This window comes from Phyllobates terribilis, unplaced genomic scaffold (genome assembly GCF_046119375.1).
Source record: "Phyllobates terribilis strain yellow unplaced genomic scaffold, ASM4611937v1 Scaffold_168__1_contigs__length_4147262, whole genome shotgun sequence".
NCBI classification, from domain to species: domain Eukaryota; kingdom Metazoa; phylum Chordata; class Amphibia; order Anura; family Dendrobatidae; genus Phyllobates; species Phyllobates terribilis.
In genome coordinates, this window is record NW_027362928.1 from 2,497,701 (window position 1) to 2,515,833 (window position 18,133).

General features: G+C 42.1%; 2 protein-coding genes across 2 annotated transcripts in view; one reads left to right on the forward strand and one right to left on the reverse strand.

The window, feature by feature from the left end:
* The window catches only part of LOC141207946 (microtubule-associated serine/threonine-protein kinase 3-like), a 50,054-nt gene extending 41,476 nt beyond the window's left edge, over positions 1-8,578 (forward strand). Inside the window, exon 8 of the mRNA XM_073664512.1 lies at positions 8,487-8,578. Within this exon, the coding sequence (XP_073520613.1) occupies positions 8,487-8,578 (92 nt within the window). The remainder of the gene's footprint in view (positions 1-8,486) is intronic.
* Positions 8,579-16,721: 8,143 nt separating this feature from the next.
* LOC141207947 (microtubule-associated serine/threonine-protein kinase 3-like) overlaps positions 16,722-18,133 on the reverse strand; it is a 43,279-nt gene continuing 41,867 nt past the window's right edge. Inside the window, exon 8 of the mRNA XM_073664513.1 lies at positions 16,722-16,813. Within this exon, the coding sequence (XP_073520614.1) occupies positions 16,722-16,813 (92 nt within the window). The remainder of the gene's footprint in view (positions 16,814-18,133) is intronic.

Genomic DNA, 18,133 nt, shown 5'->3' on the forward strand with positions numbered 1-18,133 from the left:
ACCCTGCTAAAGTGTCGATTCTACTGGGTGGGAATGCGCAGCTCCATTGAGAAGTGGTGCAGAGACTGTGGACCCTGTAGCCTCAGAAGAAAAGACTACAGCAGCCAGAAGGCGCCCCTGCAACCCATCAAGATGACTTGACCCCTGGAGATCGTGGCCCTGGACCATGTCAAGCTGTCACCCAGCAGGTCAGGGTACTCCTATGCCCTGACCATAGTGGATCACTACTCCAGGTTCCTGGTGGTTGCCCCTGTCAAAGACCTAACAGCAGAAACAGCAGCAAAAACGTTCCAAGCATATTTCTGCAGACCCCATGGATACCCTGAGCAGGTGCTGACAGACCAAGGCCCAGCCTTCGAGGCCGAGTTGTTCAAAGAGTTCTGCCATTTGTATGGGTGTAAGAAGATAATAACTAGACCGTACCACCCCCAAACCAATGGTCTCTGTTAAAAGATGAACAACATTGTCATCGACCTGCTGAAGACCTTACCACTTGAGGAGAGAAATCAGTGACCAGACCTACTACCTGACCTGGTAGATCTGTACAATCACATACCTATGAGTTCCACCAATTGCACTCCAGCATATCTCATGCGAGCAAGACCAGGAAAGTTGTCCATGGACCTGGAGCTTGGTGTTGTAGAACCAGAAGCAGATATGTCCACTGAGGACTGGGACACATCCAGACAGGAGCAGTACAGAAGAGTACAAGCCTGTGTCGAAGACAGTCTCGCTAGGGTGAGGGACAAGCAGGAAGCCCACTATAATAAGAGTGCGCCAGCAGAACCCTTCACACCAGGAGAAGTGGTATTGAAAAGGAAAAGGAGAAACCACAAACTTGATGACCAGTGGGAGAGAGAACCCTACACTGTGTTGAATTCAAGGTTTGATAACAGGAAGACGTGTTTGATTAGCAAAGATGAAGGAAGAACAACTGCAATGGTATCTAGAGACCACCTGAAGTTGTGTCCAGAACTGCTAAAGCCCCAAGAAGTGCCTCTCATCACCCCGGAGGAACCTGAAGAAGCAGTAATCCATACTGATTTAGGAGATTTCCTGGCAGATTGGCCTCAAATAGGAGGAGCAGTCATAATCCCAGTACTCCACTTCTTTCGACAGCCAGAAGACCCTACCACAGCAAGATGAATCTGTAAGTGCTGCAGAAGAGCCTAGTGCTGCAGAAGAGCCAGCTCAAGAAGAATTCCCGGATGAAGCATCCCCGGCAGGAGCAGAGCAAGAAGGCCCAGCCAATGGTGAACTTGCCAGGCCCAAAGGGAGGTTAAGGCAGTTTTTCAATACCATCACTAGTAGAACAAATCGGGTAACTGACAACACAGATACCACACATTCTATGAAGAATCCTTTATCGTGATTAGTAATTCTTCTATATAAAGTAAATGACATGTGGGAGTATGGTGATGATTACCGCACCCATCCTTCTAAAATAATTCCAGTGCAGAAGAACAGCATGTAGTCTGACCTGGGTATCAGGGGTGTATTAAGGATAGCCAGGGCCCCGCGTGGCCCCCCCACGTGACGGGTCAGAGGTCACCATATACCTGAAACATTATTATTGAAAAAAATAGCTGCCGAGTGAAACTAACCTAAAAAACATCCATTAATCTAAAATTTACCTTCAGTTAAAAAAAATACTTTACCCATAGTATTGAACAGACCAACTTTAATATGTAATCAAGTCTCTTGCCAATTTTCACAAGGTTTTCATATCAATAGTGCAACAAACACAGAATACAGTAGAAAACATTAACAATATAACACTTCCATTACAACAGAAACATCAGTCATTATATCTAAAAGTGTCAAATGCATAACAATAAATAAATATATATTTTTCAAAAGCTGTCAGAACCATAAACTGTAGAAGCAAAGTATCCTCTCACTAAGCCTAAGCTCCAGCATACCAGATAGTTTGGGGTATGTTACTTGCTACATTTAATAGGTTAATTTGAACTTTAACCAAGGGATGTTAGTAAAGATTTGTCTCTGGAAGTGTCACCCATTTCCCCTGTATGAGGTTGACCAACCAAACTGGAGGCATGAAGGAAAAAAAAAAGAAAAACCAACAGATTAAGGCAAGACCTCACCTTTTCTGAGTAATATAAGACTCATGTTTAAAGCAATACTGCAGTTTTTTTGTATTACGGCACTGGAGTAGAGCCACTAATCTAAGTTCCCTGCCCCTAGTCTCATCCTTACCAACCGGCATCTTCATCTGTATTCCGTGAGGCTCCTGACGTTCTCCAGCAGTTTGTGACCTGCTGGCTTGCTCCAGTGTTTGCTGGCCTATCAGGAAGTCAGAACTCAATTTAAGCCCATGAGATCCAGAACAAGGCCAGCAACAGGCCCCCACACTTACACTGAGAGCTTCTGACCATTACTTCAGGTCAGTCCAAAGTTGCAGTCAAAACATGGCTGTGGGACTGAAGCGGCGCTGGGAAGAGCTGAAGACAGTGGCTAGTAAGTATAATAATAGGGTTAAGGAACCACCAGTTTAGTTGCACCACACCAGAGCTGAAATAAAAGAAAACAAACCCTGGAGTGGGGCTTTAACCAGGTGACAAAACTGTCACTATCTGTGATTACTGTGCAGGCGGAGGAGAGCAGAGGTGTGTGATTCCATATACTGCTCTGCATCTATCTCAGGCTGTGTGGAATAAAGCCCTGGTACCTGAGGTAGATGCTGAGCGCTGTATGTGACACGTGCTGATCGGACACTGCAGCTCTCATCTCAGTAGTGTCCTGCTGCTGTGAGACAAGAACTGTAATGTGCCATCAGCACTTGTAACAAACAGCGCTCAGCATTTAGCCCAGGTGCCTGAAAGTTATTCCCCAAAGCCTGGGATGGATGCAGAGCAGTATATAGAATCATACACCACTGCACAGCAATCAATAGAAGGCAGATTTTTTTTTTAACTAGTTAGACATGAGTATTATATAAAGAGAAAGCCAGCTCTCATATCCTCTGCGATTGTGCGCTTTATCCTCTGCCTGACACCTCCTGCACATTATTGGGTAACATCATACAGGGAAAAAAGTAAATGCCCCCTTAGTTGAAGGGGAAATTGGCATAAAGTTTTCAAGTAATTGTAAAAACTAAAAATGGCTGCTGTGTCAGTCTGTGTGTTTTGTGAGTAACTTACAGTTTGGCTGGTACTTTGAAGAGGAAACACACGATGGTATGTGCTGTGCTTCAATTTTCAATACCTAAAAGAAATGAGGCAAAAAATAATTTTTCTTAATATCTGTTTACACATATACATAGTAACAATCATCCTTCAACCTTAAAAAATAAGTCCATCTAGTTCAAGCCATAGCCTAACATGCTGATCCAGAGGAAGGCAAAAAAAAACCATGTGGCAAACACTAAGCTCCACATTGGGGAAAAAAATTCCTTCCTGACTCCATACGACAATCAGACTAGTTCCCTGGATCAACGCCCTATCAAGGAATCTAGTATACAGTGCTGTGCAAATTAATTGGGACAAAGCCAAAAAAAAAACATATTTTTGAATATGTAAGAATAAAATGTTATAATGCACTGTTACATACTAATTTTAGTAAGAAATATGTCCTCCTTTAGCAGATATGAGATTTTCAATGCGTTTTGGCATTGATTCTACCAAGTTTTTGCATAAATTCTTCAATTCTTCATCATGGAACCACACTTGTATGGCACTGTTTATCATGCATTCTTTGGTTGTACAGTCCATTTTGCCAAGACGTCTCTTCACAATGCTCCACAAATTTTCTATAGGATTTAAGTCTGGTGAATTGCCAGGCCAGTCCAGCACTTTTACTTTATTTTCTTCCAGGAATTTCTTCACACACTTGGAATTGTGGCATGGAGAAAAAGTACACTAAACCACTCCTCACAGAAACAAGCTCTCAACTGAAGCTGAGGGGGCAGCAAGCTGTTATTTTCTGACTAAAACCAGTCAAACCACATTTTGTTACTCACGGTTGTACACTCACACCTGTTCAAAAAAGTTAAAACTGGTTTGAATCACTGACTGGTAACCAACTTACAATTTTACTTAAAAAATGCTTTGTCCCAATTAATTTGCACAGCACTGTATAGAACCTGTAATACTATACTTATCAAGAAAGGCATCCATGCCCTTCTTAAATGTTAGTAGTGAATCCCTCATTACAACATCATGCAGCAGAGAGTTCCATAGTCTCACTGCTCTTACAGTAAAGAATCCACGTCTGTGATTATCATTAAACCTTCTTTCATCCAGACGTAGAAGATGCCCCCTTGTCCCCGTCTCAGGCCTCAGAGTAAAAAGATCAGTAGAAAGGTCTTTGTACTGTCCCCTCATATACTTGTACATAGTAATAAGATCACCCCTAAGCCTTCGTTTTTCCAAACTAAATAACCCCGAGTGAAATTGAAAAGAATGTGTGTGTCATATGCGAGTGTACTTGAGAAACACTTACAAGAAAGTCACTGGATCTCTGCTTTGTCTTTCTCCAAGAGCTTCTTGGTCCTGACACATGTTCCATTGATCAAAGCATGAGAGAAGTTCCTGCAGACAAACCCTGAAAAACATAATGCGAGTCAGTTCTGACCAGATTGTCATCTACTTTTCTCAGAACGTCTACTTCTACTTCTCTTAACGTGAGAAAATGGCTGTGGATTTTTAACATTTCTTTTACTTTGTTAGTCCCCTTAGGCAACTTGAAACTGAACGTTAGATCACTTGTCTATATTCAAAAGTACTTTTGCATTGCTACATATAAAATCACTATTGCCTGTGAAGCCCAACCTCAGAATGACAGTGGCATGTGAAGAGAACCTAGTATGTCCATATCCTCAAACGCTATTGACGCGCCCCCTGGGCAGCGGGGTACTCGCCAACCGGGCCTTGATGGATTTGGGGGATGTCACATTCCGTGACCCAGGGTGGTCAGTCCAAAAATAAAAGGGGAGATAAAAATGTAAACTAAAAAGGGGAAGTAGGGTAGGTTTGTAAATGTTCGTGACGCCACCCGTGGTACCCGGTAATGACTACCGGCGCTGCGACAGTTCTCTGAGGCCGGTGTTCCGGGCAGCTTAGTTGGTGCTACTCTCCACGGGTAGAGTAGGCCTCAGGGCAGTGTAGATGTGATGTAGAGTGGTGGCGGGTGCTGTGCCGCGGTAGAAAGAGCAGGCAGAGATAGCGGTTGAAGTCATCCTAGTCTTTACTCACTTTTTATCAGCTCAGAGCTTCTCTCTGCTGTCACACAGCGAGCTGCGGCCGTCAGGGTGGGGCTCAGCACTTTCCAGGTAGTTCAGGAGCACCTGCCAGGACCCCGCTCTAGTGTGTTCCTCTCTTGCTCAACTTCTCCCGCCGTGTGTTCCCCACTGAGTCCCGTACAGGTGCTGCGATGTCCCTATGGGCAACGTGTAGTTCCCGGACCGACTGGGCGCCCTTTTTGGTGACTTGAGGTGAGGCTGAGGAATAAGGCCGGGTTCCTCTGGGTAAACTCAGATTAGGGCATACAGGTGGCGACTCCGCTCCGTCCGTATCCCCCTGGGATCCACATAAGCCTCCGGATTCTTCCGACAGAGACGTGAAGTACAAAGTCAGATCAGGGACCGGTTACCCCTCTTGGGGCCAGGTCCCTCTGGCTAGGCCAGAATAAGGTATGCAGGTGGTGGCTCCGCTCCGTCCATATCCCCTGGGATCCTTTCGCCTGTGGAGCTTGACTCCTCTGCTCCCCTCCTGGGCCTCCTACTCTCAGGACCCTGACCGAGACAGAGCCTACAGCAACTCTGCCCCGCTCCTCGTCTCGAGGCCTGAGACCGAGGACCGTGGACCCTCAGCTGGCTGCAGCATTGTGCTGTCTACCGACCAATGACCCACAACCAAAGACAATGATACCAAGATGGCCTCCATATATATATGATCCAGCTAAGTGCTCAAAATAAATGCTTCCTCCAACCTCACTCACTACATAGTTCCCCCTAACTTTGGTTCCCCCCAACTCCTCCATTCCGGCCCGGGGCGGCACTATGGTGCATATAGGCCCCCTTCAGAAATGGAGTGGTGTAGTGTTGAGTGTGTGTTTGGGGTCCTGTGTGGTACTCCATCCTTACCTGGAAGAGGAGATATCACACCCTTAAGTGGGGTGCAGTAACTCTGTGGTGACTGAGCCCGCAGGGGCGCCACATTATTGACCTGCAGTGCAGGTTAATAGTATAGAAAACTGCCCAACCGCTGTACTGAACGTGCAGCTCATGGGAAAAAAAATGGAATTTAAATCATTCCAAGAACCTTTACCGGCCTTCAGTCATACAGGTGTGTACAAAGCGTCTACAATTGCAGCCCATAGCACTGCGAGTGGCTCCTGCAAGCACGTGTGACGCTCACAGCCCTCCCTGGGAAGATGGGGGGGTACTCGGAGCCGGGTCAGATGTTGGGGGATGTAGCCGTGGCCTGGACCCGTTCCGTGCCCAGGGCCGTCACACTAAAAGATTTAATGGGCTTTCAGGGTTGGTGTTAATCGAGTGGTTGTATTGACTACACCACCTGTGGTGCCTGGTGATTCTCCACTAGCTCTGCGTTCAGTCCTCTGAAGCGGGATGTAGCAGCAGCAGAAGATGGTACTACTCCCCACAGGCGGAGCAGGGCCTCAGGGCAGAGAGGACAAGAGGATGGGAGCTGTTGTGGAAGATGTTGTGCGGTGCCGCGTTGCAATAAGAAACCGGAGGCCATAGGGGTAGTCTTCCAAGCTTTACTCACGGTAGAATGCACAGCTGCAAGGCTTCTCCCTGCTCCTCACGGCGCACTGCGGCCACCAGGACCGGGGGTCCGCCAACCTCCGGGTAGTTCAGGTGCTTTGGTCAGGACCCCGCACCAGAGTGTTCCTAGACTTTCCCACTAGGTCCTCTCCTGTCCGTTTGTGGTGCGTGTACTAAGGCCGGGTCTCCCTCTGGACTATGCACAGAACAAGGGTACAGGTGGCGACTCTACTCCGTTACCCGGTGGGATCCACTGAGCCTCCGGGCTTCTCTGACTAAGACTTGTAAAGACAGAGTCAGATATCGGGGGTCGGTACCCCTTTTGCAGCAGGAATCCCTCAGACTAGGCCAGAATAGTGAGGACAGGTGGCGTATACCGCTCCGTCTGCATCCCCCTGGGATCCTTTTGCCTGCGGAGCTATACTCCTCCGCTCCCCTCCAGACCTTCTTAAGTAAGGACCTTGACCGGGTAGAGACAGCCGTTAACTCTTGCCCGTTCCTCGACTCAAGGCCAGAGTTCGAGGACCGTGTCCCCATCAACTGCAGGTTCACACAGAAAGCCACGTTCAGCGATGAAGATCACAATCAAAGACCTTGAACTTAAGATGGCTGGCTATTAAATATGAATTTAGTACGTGTAACCTCTAAGTGTATCCTCCGCCCTCACCCACTACTAGGTTCCCCCTTACTTTGGTTCCCCCATCGCCACTTATCCCGGCTGGGGCAGCACCCTGGTGCCTTAAAGCCCCCCTACAGGTGGGAGAGATGTAGTGTTGAATGCAGAGGTGGGGTCCTGACAGCTGCACCATCCTTACCTCGAAGGAGAGATACCACACCTCATTAAAGAGATGCAGTACCCCTTTGGCGACCGAACCCTCAGGGGCGCCACACACGCCCTGGCACTTTGACTGATAGCTGACTCTACAGTGATGCACTGCATCGCGAGAGGTCAAATTGCTAGGGTGTGCTTACAGCAGCCACTCGCATGTATGACTGAAAACCGGCAGTTCTTGCGATGAAGTCTATTTCTCTCTTCTCATCTCTCAAACAATCCTGCTATTACATATAGACGCTTAAAAAAATTAAAATATCTTCTGGTAAACAGCCACCTTGGGGGGCCAGCAGCTAAGGGTTTATTTGGATCCAAGGGCCCAAGCTGGGGCTGCCACCCATGTGGCTCTTGCGTGGCGTGCCTCAATATAGAGTCTACGAAAATCTTTACAAATTCAAATGGTACGAAGCAATATAAGATTACTCATACCATCACATGTACCACAGTTGGGGTGATCTACAGTGCAAAATGCCCTTGCAACAGAATATATGTAGGCCTTACATCAAGAGAACTCCGAAGAAGAACTAGAGAACGCGTCTTGGATATCAAGGCAGCAAAAGAAATTTACAATGTGGATGAGCTCAAGACATTACCGCGTCACTTTATGAAGTTTCATAACAGTGACCCTTCTGGTCTCCAGTTGAGTGGTTTTGATAGGGTCTACCCAGGCACTAGAGGAGGTAACTGGAAAAAAATCCTGGCACAGAAGGAGGCAAGGTGGATCACTGTGTTGAACACCTTAACCCTCCATGGTCTCAATGAGACAAATAGTTTTGTTTCATTTCTTTAATATTGTTGGGTGGTTCCTAGTGGAGTGCATTGTATTATGGTCATTTTACTTTTAATCTTATTTTAATTGTTTTTATTCGTTTATACTTACGTTTTCTTCTTTCCTTCTCTTCTTAGTTCTTTCGCCTGACGTTTGCTATTTTTCAGAGTTGGTCATCTTCTTGAGCGTCATCATCACCAGTGCATTTGAACCTCTTTTTATATTTTAAAGAATTTAAATATCTTCTAGTAATATATGTATAATGTCATGCATTTATGTGCCCCATGCCTTTTTGTTATATAAATATATTTTTCATCTCATCATATTTTTCACTATATATTCACTAGCACAATTGCACTGTATGGGTCATATTATATGATAGGTGTCACACTATCTATCATATATCATAGATATATAATTTTTTCATATGATATATATTCTCCTATAACATTTTCACGTTATTATCTCATATACGTCCCTGGTATCCTGTTATTAATTTCCAGGGCAGGTCCTTGTTAGCTAGTGGACTGAAAAAAAGGTAATTAGCTCATATCACCTGAAACTCACAGGAATCCCAGGCTCACGGATTAGTGTCCAGCATAAACTTGTAAAGATATATAGAAAAAGTAAAATCCGGTGCCACAAGCGATAAATCCTTTATTCCAAAAATTAAAAATCACATGTCCCTAGGAGGGGAACAACTGGACGCGTTTCGAGGACACAGCCCCTTAATCGTCAGTATACAAATGAATTAAAAAACAACACATTTATAATAAAAACTGTGACCACCCCTAAGCATGTGTGATAGATTAGTATACACATTAGGATATTAACTCCTACTTAGACAAGATTTGCGTGCAACAAATTCTCATAGAATATACAGACATAGACTTAGGGGGAAAAAACAAGAAAAAAAAAAAAACTTTTATGTAAATAATTTGCCATATAGATGCACAGAACAGAATATGCATATAATATTATAAATGCAAGTATATATATATATATAATTCAATAAAAAAACATTAAATCTGATCTATAATTCATACCTTGCGGTATCCGTGCATTTAATTTCAATATCCACAATTTTTCTTTGTTATGGAGCATTTTCTCCCAATTACCGCCACGATGGGGACGTGGTACTCTCTCTATGCCTGTAATATTTAATGTGCTTATATTGCCCGCATGTACCTCTCTGAAATGTTTGGAGAGACCTGATAACCTGATGGATTTTGAGGCAGGATTTGCTCCTGTAATATGTTCTGATATTCTTGCCTTAAGGGCTCTGGTAGTGCGGCCTATAGAATATTCTGAACAGCTGGCACAAGTTGCCATATAGACAACATGGGAGGTGTTACAATTTATATAAGACTCTATGTCATATTTTCTACCTGTATGTAAATCAGAGAAACTTGAACCCATAGCGACATATTTGCACATACAGCATCTATTTTCACCACATTTATACATGCCGACATATTTCAGCCAGGTGGGACTTTGTACTTTATTATCCAAAAATACGCTGGGTGACAACATATTGCGTAGATCCTGACCTTTCCTTGAAACCACCCTACAGCCTGCTTCCAATATATTAGACAATTTGTCATCCTGATATAATATGGGTAAGTTCTTGAGAAAGATTTGTTTAATGTTGTAAAAATGATCACTATATGGCGTAGAGAAAGTTAATGAAGATTTAGCCTTATTGGAACTATGTTTTACTGATTGTGTCAACAAACCTTCTCTATCTTTAGATGTAGCTATAGATACAGCCCTATCGATCATCCATTTTTTATATCCCCTAGACCTCAGTCTCGCTGACATGGTTTTAGTTTCCTCCTCAAAACACTCTTGTTCACTGCAATTGCGTCTAGCTCTAATGAACTCACCCACTGGTAAATTTTTTATAACATGTTTTGGGTGGCTGCTTTCAGCTCTCAAGAGAGAATTGCCGCTAAGGGGCTTGCGGTAAAGTTTAGAGGCAATTTTCCCTGTACTCACACAACCAGTCAATACGACATCCAAAAACGGAGTGGACTCCTTGTGAATCTCCATAGTGAATTTCAAATTGTAGTTGTTATTCTCCAGATAATTTAGAAATTCAGTAACAGGTGGTGCGGGAGACCCCGATGACAGACCCCATATGAGGATCATGTCATCAATGAATCTCCCGCACCACCGAATATTGTTCCTATATGGACAACATTCATTGAAAATATATTCTTCCTCCCATCTTTTCATATAAACATTGGCCAGTGAAGGGGAAAACTTAGAGCCCATCGGACAACCGCAAAGCTGTAAGTAAAATTTATCATTGAAGATGAAAAAATTACTCTTCAAAAGAAATTCCAAACTCAAAAGCAAAAATTCCTTGACACCATCAGTAAAAATGTCAGTTAGATTCAAAAAATATTGCACAACCCTCAATGCCTTATCGTGAGGTATTGAGGAATACAACTGGACAACATCACATGTTATCCAATTACAGTCCTCCTGCCAAGACATAAGATTAATGGCCTGCATTAAATGCTGAGTATCTTTTATCATACCTGGTGATCCCTCCAGTAAGACACGTAATCTGGAATCCACCCACCCTGAAAGTCTCTCATGGAGGGAATGTATACCCGCCACGATTGGCCTCAGGGGAGGTGGAAACACTGACTTATGCGTCTTAGGGAGGGCATGAAAAATCGGAATAACAGGCTGATCTGGAGACAAAAATTCCTTCATTTTGGAATCAATGGCTCCAAGAGCTACTCCTTCCTCCAGTAGCCTGTTTAATTTTATAGTAAAATTCTTTGTGGGATCAGAGACTAAGGGGCGGTAGGTGGTGGAATCAGATAATATATCCTCTACCAATTTTTTATATAATCCTGAATCCAGAATCACCACCGAACCCCCCTTGTCTGAAGGTCTAATGACAATGGTAGAATTAGCCCTTAGGGAAATTATTGCTTCCCTTTCCCTTTTGGAAAGATTATTTGATACTCTCAATTTTCCATCATCCAAGAGATTATTTAGATCCCTTTCCATTGCGGCTTGAAAGGAATCCATAGCTGGTATCCTCGCCGCAATGGGATAATAACTTTCGTTGGATGTAGCAAAATTGGATATTTCCAAGTCACTTACCCATATTATATCAGGATGACAAATTGTCTAATATATTGGAAGCAGGCTGTAGGGTGGTTTCAAGGAAAGGTCAGGATCTACGCAATATGTTGTCACCCAGCGTTTTTTTGGATAATAAAGTACAAAGTCCCACCTGGCTGAAATATGTCGGCATGTATAAATGTGGTGAAAATAGATGCTGTATGTGCAAATATGTCGCTATGGGTTCAAGTTTCTCTGATTTACATACAGGTAGAAAATATGACATAGAGTCTTATATAAATTGTAACACCTCCCATGTTGTCTATATGGCAACTTGTGCCAGCTGTTCAGAATATTCTATAGGCCGCACTACCAGAGCCCTTAAGGCAAGAATATCAGAACATATTACAGGAGCAAATCCTGCCTCAAAATCCATCAGGTTATCAGGTCTCTCCAAACATTTCAGAGAGGTACATGCGGGCAATATAAGTACATTAAATATTACAGGCATAGAGAGAGTACCACGTCCCCATCGTGGCGGTAATTGGGAGAAAATGCTCCATAACAAAGAAAAATTGTGGATATTGAAATTAAATGCACGGATACCGCAAGGTATGAATTATAGATCAGATTTAATGTTTTTTTATTGAATTATATATATATATACTTGCATTTATAATATTATATGCATATTCTGTTCTGTGCATCTATATGGCAAATTATTTACATAAAAGTTTTTTTTTTTTTCTTGTTTTTTCTCCTAAGTCTATGTCTGTATATTCTATGAGAATTTGTTGCACGCAAATCTTGTCTAAGTAGGAGTTAATATCCTTATGTGTATACTAATCTATCACACATGCTTAGGGGTGGTCACAGTTTTTATTATAAATGTGTTGTTTTTTAATTCATTTGTATACTGACGATTAAGGGGCTGTGTCCTCGAAACGCGACCAGTTGTTCCCCTCCTAGGGACATGTGATTTTTCATTTCTGGAATAAAGGATTTATCGCTTGTGGCACCGGATTTTACTTTTTCTATATATCCTTACAAGTGTATGCTGGACACTAATCCGTGAGCCTGGGATTCCTGTGAGTATCAGGTGATATGAGCTAATTACCTTTTTTTCAGTCCACTAGTACTCAGCATAGCTCTCACCTCTCACATTTTTAAGACATTGCTCTTTTCATTTGGGCTGGTTAAATCTCACCCATGGAATCCACGCGAGACTACCTATCATTATGCCGGGATTTGCGTGCAAAAAAACTGGACTCTATTTTCTCTGGTGGTGGAAATATGGACAGGAGTGCTCCTGAAATTCATGAGGCATTTTTTACTTTGGAAAAAGCTTTGATTCAGCATCTAAAGGTTTGGTGGGATCATGCCACCTTGAAGAAATACGTCTTGAAAAAGATGATTCCTCGAGGCCTCCGTATTAAAAAGATTGCAACTACTCCGTTCAGTGATGAATTTACAAGTAAGTGGAACGATGTTCTTTCGGAATGTTCTTTTAAATTAATGAATCTTATCATTTTGGAGGAGGAAAATAAATTGGAGTCTTTAGAGAATGATATCAAGGTTTTGCAAGATGCAGCGGATAAGTTTATTTCTCAGAATGTATATGAATCACTATATGAGAATATGCATAAAAAAATTGATGAACTTGAAAAGACTATCATTGATTTAAAAAGTTCCAAGTACAAACGAGATTTAAAAGACTATGAAAGTAATTCTGTCTATGTATGGAAACATCGTACTCCTGGAAAAACTCGTTTTTTATCTACCGCTAGCACACCTAAAACTCCTAAACATTCCACAAAATCAGGCACCATAAAATCCATTCTGAGAAATCCACCTGAACAAGTGAGCAACCGTAATGTGAGTTTTTCTTCACCTGTCTCATCAGCAAGTACAGATGAATCAGATGTGCCGTTTTCTGGTCAGGATGGAAATGGCTCTTTTAGAGCATACAATACTAGATATGCCTCCACATCTGCTGTTTCAAAAAACTGCTACAAAGGCCGAAAAGGCGCTCACGGAGAAGGAGGAAAAGAGAAACACAGGAAATAAATAACATAGATATAGTTTCTGTTCACAATTTATCTGCTTGCATTTTTTCTGAACATGAACTTAAAGTTTTGGAGAAAGATTTAAATTTTGTACCTAATAAAAATGCTGATTTATTTCAAACATTGAAGGATGTAAACAAGAAATTTAGCAGTTAAAAGACATTTTTATGATAGAAACATCCTTCAGGTCTCTACAGATCATGATTGTGTCCCTCCTATATTGCCTGACTGTTATCCATTACATATGGGGTTACAGGAAACCATGTGCATCAAGGATTTACATCATTTGGAAAACAATGTTAAGATCAAAAAATGTATGAAATTAAGAAATGACTTGGAAATATTAAATTTTGCTACATCCAACGAAAGTTATTATCCCATTGCGGCGAGGATACCAGCTATGGATTCCTTTCAAGCCGCAATGGAAAGGGATCTAAATAATCTCTTGGATGATGGAAAATTGAGAGTATCAAATAATCTTTCCAAAAGGGAAAGGGAAGCAATAATTTCCCTAAGGGCTAATTCTACCATTGTCATTAGACCTTCAGACAAGGGGGGTTCGGTGGTGATTCTGGATTCAGGATTATATAAAAAATTGGTAGAGGATATATTATCTGATTCCACCACCTACCGCCCCTTAGTCTCTGATCCCACAAAGAATTTTACTATAAAATTAAACAGGCTACTGGAGGAAGGAGTAGCTCTTGGAGCCATTGATTCCAAAATGAAGGAATTTTTGTCTCCAGATCAGCCTGTTATTCCGATTTTTCATGCCCTCCCTAAGACGCATAAGTCAGTGTTTCCACCTCCCCTGAGGCCAATCGTGGCGGGTATACATACCCTCCATGAGAGACTTTCAGGGTGGGTGGATTCCAGATTGCGTGTCTTACTGGAGGGATCACCAGGTATGATAAAAGATACTCAGCATTTAATGCAGGCCATTAATCTTATGTCTTGGCAGGAGGACTGTAATTGGATAACATGTGATGTTGTCCAGTTGTATTCCTCAATACCTCACGATAAGGCATTGAGGGTTGTGCAATATTTTTTGAATCTAACTGACATTTTTACTGATGGTGTCAAGGAATTTTTGCTTTTGAGTTTGGAATTTCTTTTGAAGAGTAATTTTTTCATCTTCAATGATAAATTTTACTTACAGCTTTGCGGTTGTCCGATGGGCTCTAAGTTTTCCCCTTCACTGGCCAATGTTTATATGAAAAGATGGGAGGAAGAATATATTTTCAATGAATGTTGTCCATATAGGAACAATATTCGGTGGTGCGGGAGATTCATTGATGACATGATCCTCATATGGGGTCTGTCATCGGGGTCTCCCGCACCACCTGTTACTGAATTTCTAAATTATCTGGAGAATAACAACTACAATTTGAAATTCACTATGGAGATTCACAAGGAGTCCACTCCGTTTTTGGATGTCGTATTGACTGGTTGTGTGAGTACAGGGAAAATTGCCTCTAAACTTTACCGCAAGCCCCTTAGCGGCAATTCTCTCTTGAGAGCTGAAAGCAGCCACCCAAAACATGTTATAAAAAATTTACCAGTGGGTGAGTTCATTAGAGCTAGACGCAATTGCAGTGAACAAGAGTGTTTTGAGGAGGAAACTAAAACCATGTCAGCGAGACTGAGGTCTAGGGGATATAAAAAATGGATGATCGATAGGGCTATATCTATAGCTATATCTAAAGATAGAGAAGGTTTGTTGACACAATCAGTAAAACATAGTTCCAATAAGGCTAAATCTTCATTAACTTTCTCTACGCCATATAGTGATCATTTTTACAACATTAAACAAATCTTTCTCAAGAACTTACCCATATTATATCAGGATGACAAATTGTCTAATATATTGGAAGCAGGCTGTAGGGTGGTTTCAAGGAAAGGTCAGGATCTACGCAATATGTTGTCACCCAGCGTATTTTTGGATAATAAAGTACAAAGTCCCACCTGGCTGAAATATGTCGGCATGTATAAATGTGGTGAAAATAGATGCTGTATGTGCAAATATGTCGCTATGGGTTCAAGTTTCTCTGATTTACATACAGGTAGAAAATATGACATAGAGTCTTATATAAATTGTAACACCTCCCATGTTGTCTATATGGCAACTTGTGCCAGCTGTTCAGAATATTATATAGGCCGCACTACCAGAGCCCTTAAGGCAAGAATATCAGAACATATTACAGGAGCAAATCCTGCCTCAAAATCCATCAGGTTATCAGGTCTCTCCAAACATTTCAGAGAGGTACATGCGGGCAATATAAGTACATTAAATATTACAGGCATAGAGAGAGTACCACGTCCCCATCGTGGCGGTAATTGGGAGAAAATGCTCCATAACAAAGAAAAATTGTGGATATTGAAATTAAATGCACGGATACCGCAAGGTATGAATTATAGATCAGATTTAATGTTTTTTTATTGAATTATATATATATATATACTTGCATTTATAATATTATATGCATATTCTGTTCTGTGCATCTATATGGCAAATTATTTACAAAAAAGTTTTTTTTTTGTTTTTTTTTCCCCCTAAGTCTATGTCTGTATATTCTATGAGAATTTGTTGCACGCAAATCTTGTCTAAGTAGGAGTTAATATCCTAATGTGTATACTAATCTATCACACATGCTTAGGGGTGGTCACAGTTTTTATTATAAATGTGTTGTTTTTTAATTCATTTGTATACTGACGATTAAGGGGCTGTGTCCTCGAAACGCGTCCAGTTGTTCCCCTCCTAGGGACATGTGATTTTTAATTTTTGGAATAAAGGATTTATCGCTTGTGGCACCGGATTTTACTTTTTCTATATATCCTTACAAGTGTATGCTGGACACTAATCCGTGAGCCTGGGATTCCTGTGAGTATCAGGTGATATGAGCTAATTACCTTTTTTTCAGTCCACTAGCTAACAAGGACCTGCCCTGGAAATTAATAACAGGATACCAGGGACGTATATGAGATAATAACGTGAAAATGTTATAGGAGAATATATATCATATGAAAAAATTATATATCTATGATATATGATGGATAGTGTGACACCTATCATATAATATGACCCATACAGTGCAATTGTGCTAGTGAATATATAGTGAAAAATATGATGAGATGAAAAATATATTTATATAACAAAAAGGCATGGGGCACATAAATGCATGACATTATACATATATTACTAGAAGATATTTAAATTCTTTAAAATATAAAAAGAGGTTCAAATGCACTGGTGATGATGACGCTCAAGAAGATGACCAACTCTGAAAAATAGCAAACGTCAGGCGAAAGAACTAAGAAGAGAAGGAAAGAAGAAAACGTAAGTATAAACGAATAAAAACAATTAAAATAAGATTAAAAGTAAAATGACCATAATACAATGCACTCCACTAGGAACCACCCAACAATATTAAAGAAATGAAACAAAACTATTTGTCTCATTGAGACCATGGAGGGTTAAGGTGTTCAACACAGTGATCCACCTTGCCTCCTTCTGTGCCAGGATTTTTTTCCAGTTACCTCCTCTAGTGCCTGGGTAGACCCTATCAAAACCACTCAACTGGAGACCAGAAGGGTCACTGTTATGAAACTTCATAAAGTGACGCGGTAATGTCTTGAGCTCATCCACATTGTAAATTTCTTTTGCTGCCTTGATATCCAAGACGCGTTCTCTAGTTCTTCTTCGGAGTTCTCTTGATGTAAGGCCTACATATATTCTGTTGCAAGGGCATTTTGCACTGTAGATCACCCCAACTGTGGTACATGTGATGGTATGAGTAACCTTATATTGCTTCGTACCATTTGAATTTGGAAAGATTTTCGTAGACTCTATATTGAGGCACGCCACGCAAGAGCCACATGGGTGGCAGCCCCAGCTTGGGCCCTTGGATCCAAATAAACCCTTAGCTGCTGGCCCCCCAAGGTGGCTGTTTACCAGAAGATATTTTAATTTTTTTAAGCGTCTATATGTAATAGCAGGATTGTTTGAGAGATGAGAAGAGAGAAATAGACTTCATCGCAAGAACTGCCGGTTTTCAGTCATACATGTGAGTGGCTGCTGTAAGCACACCCTAGCAATTTGACCTCTCGCGATGCAGTGCATCACTGTAGAGTCAGCTATCAGTCAAAGTGCCAGGGCGTGTGTGGCGCCCCTGAGGGTTCGGTCGCCAAAGGGGTACTGCATCTCTTTAATGAGGTGTGGTATCTCTCCTTCGAGGTAAGGATGGTGCAGCTGTCAGGACCCCACCTCTGCATTCAACACTACATCTCTCCCACCTGTAGGGGGGCTTTAAGGCACCAGGGTGCTGCCCCAGCCGGGATAAGTGGAGATGGGGGAACCAAAGTAAGGGGGAACCTAGTAGTGGGTGAGGGTGGAGGATACACTTAGAGGTTACACGTACTAAATTCATATTTAATAGCCAGCCATCTTAAGTTCAAGGTCTTTGATTGTGATCTTCATCGCTGAACGTGGCTTTCTGTGTGAACCTGCAGTTGATGGGGACACGGTCCTCGAACTCTGGCCTTGAGTCGAGGAACGGGCAAGAGTTAACGGCTGTCTCTACCCGGTCAAGGTCCTTACTTAAGAAGGTCTGGAGGGGAGCGGAGGAGTATAG